The sequence below is a fragment of the Passer montanus genome, unplaced genomic scaffold, assembly GCF_014805655.1.
Source record: "Passer montanus isolate IOZ18808 unplaced genomic scaffold, ASM1480565v1 scaffold31, whole genome shotgun sequence".
Taxonomy (NCBI): domain Eukaryota; kingdom Metazoa; phylum Chordata; class Aves; order Passeriformes; family Passeridae; genus Passer; species Passer montanus.
This window is the reverse complement of record NW_024367819.1, coordinates 8,338,524-8,351,275: the sequence shown is the minus strand read 5'-3', so window position 1 is coordinate 8,351,275 and position 12,752 is coordinate 8,338,524. Positions and strand designations below refer to the sequence as shown.

The 12,752-nt window shown below is 38.8% G+C and overlaps 1 protein-coding gene across 6 annotated transcripts in view; it reads right to left on the bottom strand.

Annotated features, from left to right (window-relative positions):
• The window catches only part of CTNND2 (catenin delta 2), a 646,153-nt gene that overhangs the window by 77,390 nt on the left and 556,011 nt on the right, over nt 1-12,752 (bottom strand). For all 6 annotated transcript variants that reach the window (XM_039714844.1, XM_039714847.1, XM_039714842.1 and 3 more), the window contains one exon: nt 7,060-7,233. In XM_039714844.1, the coding sequence (XP_039570778.1) occupies nt 7,060-7,233 (174 nt within the window). The remainder of the gene's footprint in view (nt 1-7,059; nt 7,234-12,752) is intronic.

Below are 12,752 nucleotides of genomic sequence, written 5' to 3'. Positions count from 1 at the left end.
AGAGAAAAGAAAAAGATCCAGTGGGTAAAGATACAAAGGTAATAAAACAGCGTTAACAGAAGTTATTAAAAAATAAAACAGTGTTAACAGAAGTTATCTTAAACAGGAAGGCAAAATTGATAAGGAACTGCCTCTGAACCTCATCATTCTTGGTTCTCCAGTACAAGTAGGTATTGTATTTCCAAAATGATCTGAGAACTTTTACTATCAGTTTTCCAAAAATTGTAACCAATATAATTAAAAAAGAAAAGATTTGGGACAAAAGTGACACATCTCACGGGAAGAAAACTGCTTATTGTAAGGGATTACCTTGAACATGAAAACACTATGAACTACTGTGCTCCCATTCCACACAGAGATGGCCATGCTAATTTCCTCCTGATGTCTGTGTTACAAGTGCTTGCAGCAGCAGGTTTTGCTTTTTAAATACCGTCCTCTCCATTCAATTTTATCTTCTGTCCTCTAGAGCCGGTACATCTCCCTTTAACAATTGATGCTGCCTCATTTATGAGGTGCTTCTACCCAGGTAAGAATTCTTGACAGAACAAAGTATTGGAATTCCTGACAGAATAAAGCACTGGTTATTAAAAAAATTAACTTTGTTGATTACATAGTATAAGTGTTCTTCTTATAAGTTATAAGTGGTCTTCTGCATCCTATCACATAAAGATTCATAATACTACTATATTTTGGAGAAAATGAAAGCCTTTTCACTGTAATCCAAGAAAACTTTCTCCTGAAACAGCCTGATGAAACTTCAAAGGGTTAATACATAAATAACTAGAGTCATCAAAAAAGTTTGGCAAGGAACCCACAATATGTCCTTGCCTGATAAGAGAAGACTGATAACCTAGATGTCTGCTGCTTTAAAAAATAATTACTCATTATCTTCAAGAGTCTGGATTGTAAGGAGCTTGAAACTCTTTCTCATACTACTCTTTGAAGCAGCTGCACTGACCTTGTATCTAAAATGGTCCCTTTTATGTTTTCAGTTTCCTTATCTAATAATTTACTTAATGGAGCTCTTGCTCCTATGAGAGTCAGATTTCCCTTGCATGGAATGAAAAAAATAAATGCAGTTGCTTGTCTAAGGAACAAAGACTGAGATAGCATCTAGCCTATCTCAAGAGATCAGTCCAATGACCCATAAACACCATTCACATGGGTATTGTACCTGTATATTTGGGATCACAGGCAGGGACATTCAGCAGTCTAACCAAAGAGCTCCTCATTCCCTGCTGAGCATGATCAAACATGGAACAGAAAGGAGAGGTGATAGAAAGAACAAGCCAAATGCGATAATTTCATGAGACTGCCACTGACCTCAACAGAGCAGCACTTGCTCCTCATGTTACAAAGGGTAAGAAAGGAGGAGGCTCAGCAGAACTGCTACCTTGGACTTGCAGAGGACAAACTCTGGGCTCTAAGGGAGATTGTTTCACAGGGTACCTTGGGAGACAGTACTGAAGGGCAAAAAACTCCAGGAAGGATAGACATTGTTCAAGTAGGAAATCTTAAAAGCTTGTTCCAGTTGCTGAGAGGAACAAGTCATCCCTGTAGGTTAAAAGATGAGCCAGTGGGAAAAAGCAGCCGCCTGGCTGAACAAAACTGGAGCTCAGGAAAAATTGAACAGAGTTTTTCCCTCTCCTTCAGAGAAGAGAGCATGGGAGGACTACATGGATGTTCTGAGATGTCAAGGAGAAAATCAGAAGGGCCAAAGTCCACCTAGAACTTAGTCTGGCTACTGCTGTAAAAGAGAACAAAAATGTTTCTATAAATACAGCACCAATAAAAAGAAGGCTAAGGAGACTCTCAATCCTTTATTGGATGCAGGGAGAAACACAGTGATAGGGGATGAGGAAAAGGCTGAGGTACTTAATGCATCTTGTCCTTGGATCACAACCCCAGGCAGTGCCACAGGCTGGGGACAGAGAGGCTGTAAAAAAGAACCTGGGGGTGCTTCTTGGCAGTGGCTGAACATGATCCAGTGTACGTCCAGGTGGCCAAGAAGGCCAAGAGCATTCTGGTCTGTATCAGCAACAGTGTGGAAAAGGAAGTTTGCCATCCTCTCATTAAAGCAGATGAGGGAGTTCATAAAGCCTGTAAAGGAACTGAGACAGAAGACTGGGTGCAAGACAGAAGACTCTGGTGCAAGGCCCAGAGCAGGTGTGCAATCTGTTCCACTGTAAGCCATTGTGTTGCCAGAAGAAATGAAGTAAATCTTGTTTCCTGGTTTTAAAAGATAGGTATTGCCTATGTAAGTAATGATAATATTTTTTTAAAGGATCATATGAATGAAAAAATTATTTTTAAGGGTTTGGCAAAACTAAGGGAAAGCCACTTGTGGTGACAACACTGCATTACCAACTGCACATAACAGCAAAGGTAAGGCAGGACCAGAGGCAACAGGCAACAACTGAAACACAGGACTTTTGCAGAACAGCAGGAGTTGCTTCTTCACTTGTGAGGGGGACTGAACACTAGCACAGGTTGCCCAGAGAGGCTGTAAAGTCTCCAGTCTTGAAGCCATTCAGAAAAACATCTGGACACGGTCCCAGGCAACTGCCTCTAGGTGGCCTTGCTTAAGCAGGGGGCTGGACCAGATGACCTCCAGAGCTCCCTGCCAACCTGAGCTCTTTTGTGATTCTATGAGTTCAGAGCAACAGGTCTTGTAATATTGCAGAATGTCTGGCAGATAAACTGACATCAACCTATTCAGCTGTCAGATACACACAGACACAGTAATCCTAATATTTCCTTTCTTCCTGAGAGGGTAATTTTATTCAGAAGGGACATAACCTTGGATGCTTGACACTGTTAACTCGAGGACATTTTGCATATAACTTTTTACAGGCTCAGGAGATATGATGTGTTAATAGCCAGTTGACCAAGGTGAAAACTAAAAAGAACTCGCCACTTTTATTTTTACCATCTGAGGAGAAGTACTAATGCCAGACTACACATAAAAAGATAATATTTTACAGGATCACTCTTGTAATTTTAAACCATGTAATTTTTTCAATCCAAGGCATTAAAAAAAAATTATATGAGGTTGCAGAAAGAACTTCTGGTTTGAAGAGTTATAATAAGAGAGATTTCTTAATAAGCAGGCGATTGTCTTCAGAATAGAACGGAGAGAGTCAGAAAGTCTCCTTTTTACTTATTCTACATTTTTGCACAAATTTGGTTAAACACAAATTAAGTGGCAAAGAAAAATAACAGAGCTCCCAGTGAAAGTTAATACCTAATGGGAAATAAAGAGTTGCACAGCTTCCAAAGGCATGTCTCAAATCTTATTTGTTCAGGGAAAACTCCAGCTAAGATTGATGAGGAAAGTGTTTCCCTACTTTTATTATTTCATATTTCTAAGCAGCTTTAATATTCAAGTTCACATCAAGTATAATTAAAAAAAGCCTATTCTTTGAAAAAAAAAATTAGAGAGGCAATAAGAGGGAGCAAAGCCTAACCCAATGGTCACGCTTTTCACGTGTTTCTCCTTGTGCCTGCGGGATGTTCAGGATATCATGGAACTGCCTGGTTATGACCTGATGGGATAAAATGCTTTGGGAAGCAATGACTTCTCTAAAACAGAAACCCTTCCAGTCCCATGTAGCAGCTGAGCTCAGCAGAAGGCGGTAGGTGGGTGCAGATCCAGGGCTGCCAAACTGCCCCAGCGCTGTCAGGTGTGCACTGTGCTTGGAGTGTGTATTACTAGCCAGGAGGGGGACATGCAGTGACCCCTGGCTGGTGTCACACATGGCTGTGCAAGGCAGCAGCTGGACCTTAGGCAGTGTGATAGCCTGGCAGCTATGTGGAAAATGTTAATTTGTCCAGTCTTTCTAAAAGACTTATATATTGGCTGTCCCCACAAATATTATTACTCCAGGAGGGCCAATCCTGTCTTTCATAGATGCATCAAGCAAGCACTTGAACAAAAAAGATATCTCTGTGTGGATATGCATGTAATTTTCTATGACAAAGATGGTTCTTCTTCTTCAGATTCCAATACCAGTGTCCTCCTTAACTGATGACATCTTGATGCAGAACAGTGGGATGAACAAATGTCTGTGTTTATCTGAAGCAATCTCTTCCAAAATGAGTTCTGCTTTGTATATAAGCTGTCAATCTTTCTCAAAACCAGAATATACACTGAAGTCAAGATACGCAGTCATAAATGATGCCAGGTTAAATTTTCACATTGAAAATATTCTTCCTCATACCTCAAAATCAGTATCCTGATTTACTGATAAACCTTCATTTAGATCTCTTAATGCATTTGCCACTAAGATGCTCCTTTTTCTGGTACAGACTGTGCTTGCTGTAACAATAACTGCACTGACCAAATATTTCATTAGTCATTATAAAAAACTCCCAAGTTTTACTCTGCAGATGAGTAATATATGTCAAGACTTTAGTCCTAAGTGTTTCATTTTGACATAGAAAAATTGTCTGTAAATATAATTATGTCCCACTTTTTTTTTTATGTTAGTATTTGGCTTTGGAAGGAATTCTTGCAACTGAAGCAGTACTAAAATTGTCCTACAGATTACGTTTCACCATGTGCATGTGTTGATTTTATGTGTATGTATCCCTGAGAAACTATACTCCCTGAAATAATGAAAACTTTCAGCCTTTCTGATCTAATCCTTAAAGCTACATACTGCTGCTTTCTTTTTGTGCCTGAAATTCTCCAAAGCAGTCTAGGGGATTTAGACACATATCGTCTGTTAATTCTAGTGGTAGACATTTATCTAAATCCCCTACAAAACTTTTAATTTTTTAAAAAATTACTCAGGCTTCCTTTTATCTGCTCACTTTCTCTCTGTAATAGCACTGGTTAAGCACTGCCTGTGTTAAAAATATTACTTCTTGGCCACCCAAGACAATTAGACAGCTTTGTACCAGAGGAACCAAAAGGGTGAAACAGCTAAGAAAAAATTGTGCAATTGTATCAACTGCATTGTATTTTTTTCCAGAAGAGACTGTATCTTCAGTAGTGTGTGACCACACCTGCTAGGCTGGGTACTTCATATAGTCCGTGATTCTCCTGGTATTAAAATAATGCTAATTGGAAAAAGCCCACAACTGCTATTGCTATTAATATTAATAGCAACATTGTTTATCTTCATACAGTTTGCTCTTCTCTCTTTCAGTTATAAGTTTCAGTAATCATAAAGTTCTTGAAAGAATTCAAGTAAAAAAAAATAATTCCATTCTTTATACAATTACCATTTCTTGGAGGAACTAAAATATTAAAATCTCCCTTAGGAATAACTTTTTCTGTTAAGAGTTTTCTATCTTTTATTTCAGTCATTTTATGTCTGGACTGCAGCAGTGGAAAGGAGAGGTCAAAAGGTGGAAACATCAATGCTTATGTAATCCCCAAAGAGGATTACTCCCCTCACAAAAATGGCTAGTATGACATGTGAAATTAAGGATATTCATTCTGTGTCTGCACATCCCTTGTAATAGAATTGGTGGATCTTTAGAAAAATAGAGCAATATGAGAACAGCCGAGCTTTTCCCATGGTATCAGCACAGAGAGTATTAAAGTCCAAAACCAGTTTTTCTAAGCCAGCACTCGCCAAAGAGCTCTGCAGACCCTCCCTTCCTCTCACTGTACACTTCTGCCAAGTAAAGGATGACAGGTATACAGATTTATTAGAACTGGGAGAAGGGACACCACTTGGATTTTAGCACTTCTATTAGCCCTGGCAAACATGCATACATTGTTTTCTCATTTGGACCATGGCTACACCCATTCCCAGATGGATAGAACACATTTATTGCACTTTGCTGCCAGCATTACACCATCTGAAGCAGTCTACAACATGAGAATAATAAAACCATAATGATTTTCAGGCACGGTGCTACATAGGACAAAAATCACTGAACAGTTAAATCACTTTGTTAAATCATTTACATGCCACTGAATGCAACAGTCAACCACATATTATAAGTCTGTTGGAACACCATTATTAAAAAAACCCCAAAAACACAATATGCCTTGGAAGAGCTAGTGAGTGTGCCAACCCAACTTCCAATAAAACTTTATGTGAAAAAGAAAACAATTTCTTAGTGTCAGTGCTAATATTCCAAAATGAATACCTAATTAAATTGGTATTTACGTATCACATACGAATGCCCAACTGCTTAAAACCCAACAGGACACCTTCTGAGACATAACTTTGATCAGTGCCTTTCCCTGTACATGACTGTTTTCATTGTAAATGAGAAAAATTCCTGCTGAGAGTTAATTTAAAATCAATGCATTATAGTTACACCATAGGATTACGCAGTTAGTACTTTCACCCAATTAAACCAGTTTACCACTAGGAAAGTTGCCTTAAAAAGTAAACAAAGTTCAATGTTGAATTTTACTGAGCTGTTCTAAATTTGCAAGCATTTTCTTAAATTTTTTACTTGACATACTGCAAATAATATGTAAAAGAAAAATGGTGCTTTTGAATATAATTGAAAATTAAGATTAGCTGGAGTAGAGTGCCTTGATTGCACATTTCCTCACTCATTGTATATAATTAATCATATTATGAATGTATTTTAATAATGCCTTATTTAAAAAAAAAGTAGATGCTAAGATTACTTGCATTGGTGTCATATCATTTATATCCTGCTCTGCCGTGCCCTGCTTTCTCCTAAGGGACAGAGTGTCAACCAGTTTCTGCAGTGACAAAACAACATGGTTTCATTTGATTGCCACTGGTGGCATTTTTGGCTCATTTTTCATGGCTCTGTCAACCCAAGTTCATAAAGAACTGCTTCTTCTCATTCTCCATATTTGGATATTGGTTTTCAGTAGCAATTTTTCATACTTGACTTGACCGATGTGATCTTTGCTGCTGTATGCTGACATTTGCTATGACAAGACTACCTAGGACTTGAAATACTATCTCAGATTTAACTTCAGATAGTTCTATGAGAACAGAAGGTTATTCCACTACCAGAAGCAATTAGATACTTTTATATCACCAACCTGCTGTCATTTGTAGGGTACTTTCAGAACTGAAGAGGAAATATGTATTAGGTTAATGTTCCTACCTTCCAACTCCCAGCAGCCAAGTTCTGCAGTGCCCCTGCTGCCCCCTCCAGCGTGTCTGGATTTGAGCACTCAGAAAGAAGTGTGAGGTAGGGTTTGACTATTGAAGGGTGCCACAGCATCTGGATTCCTTTGGGTGGTTCTGCACAGTCTGGGAGAGGTCCTACGCCATCCCACTGTTGGAAAGCACAAATCAGATTGTCAGCAAGGAACAGCGGAATACATGTGAGAATTGCCTCAGTTGAAACTATAACATCTGTGAAGGCATCTGCCCATAAACACATGTTCTCAATTTTTGCACATCATGTGATTCTTCATGGAGGGACCAAATTTCCTACTCAGCATTCCACATAGACGAGCTATAAGATCGGCAGAAATCCCAATGTTTTAGCCAGCTGACATCATAAAAACACATTTCACAGTATGTATTTTTTTTGGTGTGGGAACAAAAGCCCAATGAACGTTATATTAAGAGGCAAATCTAGAACTTGCATGGGAAGAAGAGATTTTCTTTTCACATCCTTCTCAGTTCTCCACATTCTCTCTCTTCCCATGAGAGGAAAAACAACACAAAATGCTACTATGGAAAACGAAATAATTCAAGGCCATGAGCCCTCCATCCCATGAAAGGCACAAGTGTGACAAGTCTTCTTCAGTGGCACAACTTCTGGCTTCTCACAATGAGCGTGCACGAGTTATTCAGCCAGCCAGCTATGTGGTCTGAGACTCCAGTGCAATTGGTAGAACCAGCCCTCACAAAACACGCTGTTCCTCCCATCACACAGAGAGTTTTGCCATGAAAAGCAACCCACGTCTGATATCCAAAATGTGCAATATTTAAACCTGAACTACTGGTAGGTTACTGCACAAAACCCACTCCTACCAATACTTTATTCCAGGAGGACGGGGATTCTCCTCTCCAGTGGAGCATACAACACTTGCACCTACATACGAAACATCACAAAGGAAAATACACAGACTTTCTTTTTGCCTTTTAAACCAAAGTAAAATGTGGAATGCACTTTCAATAAAATTTTAAATGGAAATCTACTTGTATATTTATTGTATATTTTGTTTTGTTTTGTGCAGATAAAGAGATTTTAATAATTCATTACACTAGTGCAACTGTTAGGAATAAGCCTTAACTTTTTAATAAAATATCTTTTCTAAGACTTCTGATATGTCCACATTGTGTAATACAATAAAAAGTAAACCTTTTAGTACCTTGGGTGAGAGGTTACTGTGCCTATATAAACAAAAAATCTGTACCATAACATTAAACATCTATTAAACTGATAGCATAAGTCAAATAAACTCCTGGTTTAAATCTGCAACAGTTAATTTAACTAGTTATGAGTGTACAATAATACTTGCACTGGGAAAGACCCAGAACCTCCTGTCTTCACGAAGTATCAACGATAATTTTATTTACACTAACTTTAAAAATAAATACATATATTTTAAGGGACAATCAATCAAGTCTTCCCTAATAACAACTAACCCAATTTCAACAAGGTTTTGTGTGATTAATACCTTTAGGAATTAAACCCGCTATTCTTTTCTAAATTAAATCAGAACAAGCACCAAAGTGGAAAGCTAGAGAAACCATTTCATACACATGAGCAGTTACCAGAGAGCAGCTCAGATGTGAAACTCACTACGCTGGACAAATGTTATCATAGATTAAAAGAACTGGCATACCGATGCCCAGTGGTGGTTGAGAAAGTAGAGGACAAATGCCTTCTGGAGAAACAATGCCTTCAAATGACACCATTATGGGGCTGTGTCTTTGAAATTTTTAATGCATTTCTGCCTTTAAACCAATAGATTGTTTTCAGTGCATGGGACTCAGTTCTTTTTCCTCCTTATAAATCAACAGCCTTGCTAGAAATGAGTTCTTTTCAGCTCATAAAAAATACATTAAAGCCTGCTTCTTATTTTAACTCTCAGAATTCAATCATTCACACTGTCAAATTTTTTTTGAAAACAAATGAGAGACATATCTTACAGGTCAAATCTGACTTCACACCAGGTTTAGGTTTTGCACCTTAGTAAGTCCACTAATGAATGACTTGTGATGTCCAAGGGCACCAGTTCAAGTCTTCACTTGTGCCATTCCAACTTGCACGAATTATGCATTATACAACTAAAGAGTGTTTCCACAGGGTATATTATATCAAGGACAAAGCACATGAAATGCATCAAATGTATCTACTCATATGAGGTGGTATATGACTATGTGGGGGTATGATTTTTTTTTTTTATGCTCAGCTATTTACACTCGTATGATCCCAAGGAGTACTGAAAATCAGCTGATGTAAGTAGAGCTCTATATACATGTTCATGCTGTGCTGGTACATATAAAGCACTAGAAATGATCTAGCAGATAAATTAATATTTAATGTTGTTTTGCCATTCTGCCCAGTAATGAGAAAACATTAAAAAAAAAAAGAGAGACAAATTACTGCATTTCCCTGCCCTTCTTGCAACTCACTTTCAGCATGATTGCATTAATTTATCACCAACTGTGAGGGAAAACCTTTTTCCCAAGATGCTGTGATGCCTTAGAGTCTATGTAATAATGATGAAAATCTTTGGTACCACACATGCATGTGCAGTAAAAGCACAGGAAATTCAGTGACCCTGGAAAATGTCCTGCAGTGCTCTTCACAGGTGGTGTGTGTGCCCAGAGCAGCTGAGGCTGCACAGGGAGGGTGTCACTGTTCACCACGCTGTGCTGGTTTTGGCTGGGGTAATTACCTTCACAGTAGTTGGTATGGGGCCATGTTTTCAATTTGTGCTGGAAACAGCCTTGATAACCCAGGGATGTTTTAGTCACAGCTGAGTAACACTGACACAGCCTTTTCTGCTCCTTATCCCACCCCACCAGCGAGGAGAATGGGGATGCACAGAGCTGGGAGAGAATACAGTCAGGACAGCTGGCTCCACCACAGCCCATGGTGTCATGCTCAGAATATAAAGCTATGGGGAAGAAGAAGGAAGGGAGGACATTCGGAAGGATGGGTTTATTTACCCAAATCACTGTTTGGGCCTGCTTTCCTGGAGATGGCTGAAGACAGGAAGTGTTTGTGCCTGCCCATGGGAAGTGGCAAATGAATTTCTTTCTTTGATTTGCTTGTATGTGGGGCTTTTGCTTTCCCCATTAAACTGCTTTTACCTCAACCCACACGTCTTCTCACTTTCACTCTTCTTCTCCCCCGCCCCACTGGGTGAGGGCTGTGTGGGTTTGGGTGCTGGCTGGGGTTAAACCACGACACCTGCTGTGTCTGTGGCAGCCTCTTCACTGTAGGGCTCAGTGGCTTCTGTGCAGCTGAGAGCAGTACCTGAAGCTGTGCAGCCCAACTGCTGCAGGGCACGCAGAACTGACCCAGCTAAGCAAAGAAGCTATTGCAAAGGAGATTTGCCTGACCTTCTTTCATTTATTTTGTATTTCATAAACATCAATTGCCTGAGCAAAAAAAACCAAAAAAATTCCCCAAGTGGTATTAGAGTCAATATCTAAAATAGTGGTAAGGCATGGTAGAAGTTGCTTTGCAGTTTGCATTGCTAAATATTGATGAGCTGAGGTAGCATCTTAACCCAGTAAACACCTCTACCCAGTAAATTACTGGAAGAGTTACTGTACTGCTGCAGCCCATCAGGAATGATCAGGAAGGTCTATTTGAAAGAGACTGAGGCTGCAGTAGGAGCCTCCAAAAAAGAGGAAACATGCAATTACTCTTCCTAGCTTATACTAAGGGAAAAAAAAAGTAATAAACAAATATTCCTTCCAGGCTTCCCTCCTTCATCTGAAATTACCCACATATATTGTGGTTGAAGCTGACAAACTGCTTGTTATGTGGGTGAGATACAAATCTCTCATTTCCTGAGACTGGTGCAAAAAAAGGATGGAAGTCTAGAAAAATAAAAAGCCAAGTACCAAGATCTTTTAAGAACAACAGACTTTTGATAGTAAGAGTACTCCAATAAAATTTCCAAATTTTCATAATTGTAAGGAACTTTGAGAGGAGAAAAAGATCACTCATCGACATGCTTTCCTGTGCTGCACAATAGATTATCTGCCACCACCTTTCTCATTTTAATGAAAGTAAATCCATGTAGTGCAATTGTACTAAATATCTGGGAAGGCTTCAACTCAGTAACAGAAGTATACTCCGTAGATTTTGTACTAACCTAGTATACTAGGGTTTGTACTAACAACCTCAAATTGGTGGGGTTTGCTTTTAAATAGGTAGCACATGACCACAGGTTTTCCTGTCATAACAAACTGTTTGATTTCAATCTATTACATATGAATACTTCCTTTACCCCAGTCTGTACAAAATACCACTACTAAAAAAATCTAGGAAAAAATTAAAACAAACCCCAGCAATGTCTAAAACCATCCAGACCTCTCTCCAATGATCCCAGACATTTGGGACAGTATGATAACACTGTAGATATGTTTTTTGAAGCAGCAGTGACAAAATTCAAATGAGTAATTTCCTAGTGTTTACTAAAACCTTTTCTGAAATGACAAAGACTTTTAAATTAACAGGCCCCCTAAGAAGACACTGATATCTCATCCTGCATGTCTTAGTGGCTGTGACAATCTCTGCCAGCTCTCCCTAGACAGGTCATCCAATAACCTCATTTGGACAGCTTTGTCCAAGAGGTGAATTGGTCAATGCTGAAAAAAGAGCAGAAATCAGAAATTCAGCAACAAAAATACAACCAAGTCACAGAGCTTGATTCAGAATCCATGCAGCTGACATTAAGCAGGCAGGAATACCACTGTTTACATCAAGTCAAACTTCAGTTTAGATATCCAGGCCGAAATGAAGGTAGTGAATGTAAGTGCAGGTGTTAACTGACACAGAGACTACAGGAGCATGGTGGGAGAAAGCAGAGCTCATTACATAAATAAAGGTACCCTTTCCAGTTTGATGTAACAACATTTACAATTATAGGAAAGGTGTTTGAAATGCTTTCAAAACATTTCAGTGCACTGACTCATTATAATTAATTCAGACATTAATAAATCTAAATTGTACTTTACATTGTACATTACACTCTTAAAATAATTGTCAATGCCTTTATTCAACCTTTGAATATTATGCTTAATATTAGCTAAGAAAAAAATATTAATTCAGTTTGTACATTTTCTCTTTGCTTAAAAACAGACCCTTCCCAAATGAAAGGGGATGGAGTTAAAGCTGCATGCCCTTCTCCTCTCCACAGAAAGCCGAATCTTAATTGGCTTTGCAGTATATTCCACAAAATGACAAATACAAATTATATTTAATAACCCTGCAGTTTTGACTTAGAAAACAAATTGGCCATACATGACAGTGAGAAGCTCACAGAGTATCTAGGCAAGCAAGAAAGCAGAAATGGTTTTCAAAATGCTCTGTAAGGAATCGCTCAAGACAGTTGATTCTTGCTACTCAACATTTGACATCACCACCTTGTGCAAGATGAGGAAGCAATAAGTGGAAATAATATTCCTTCTGAGCAAAAATGTATTGGCAACACAGCCTTTCATCCCTTATCACAGTTTGTTCACATTAAACCCAGGACCTGTCACCATGTCTCTGTTTCTGGGCTTATTAGCTTGGTGTGGCTTAGTAGAGTATGATTGCTAAAACAGTGGTCTCACCACATGAAAAGACATATCTGGCAGGTTTATTTTTTA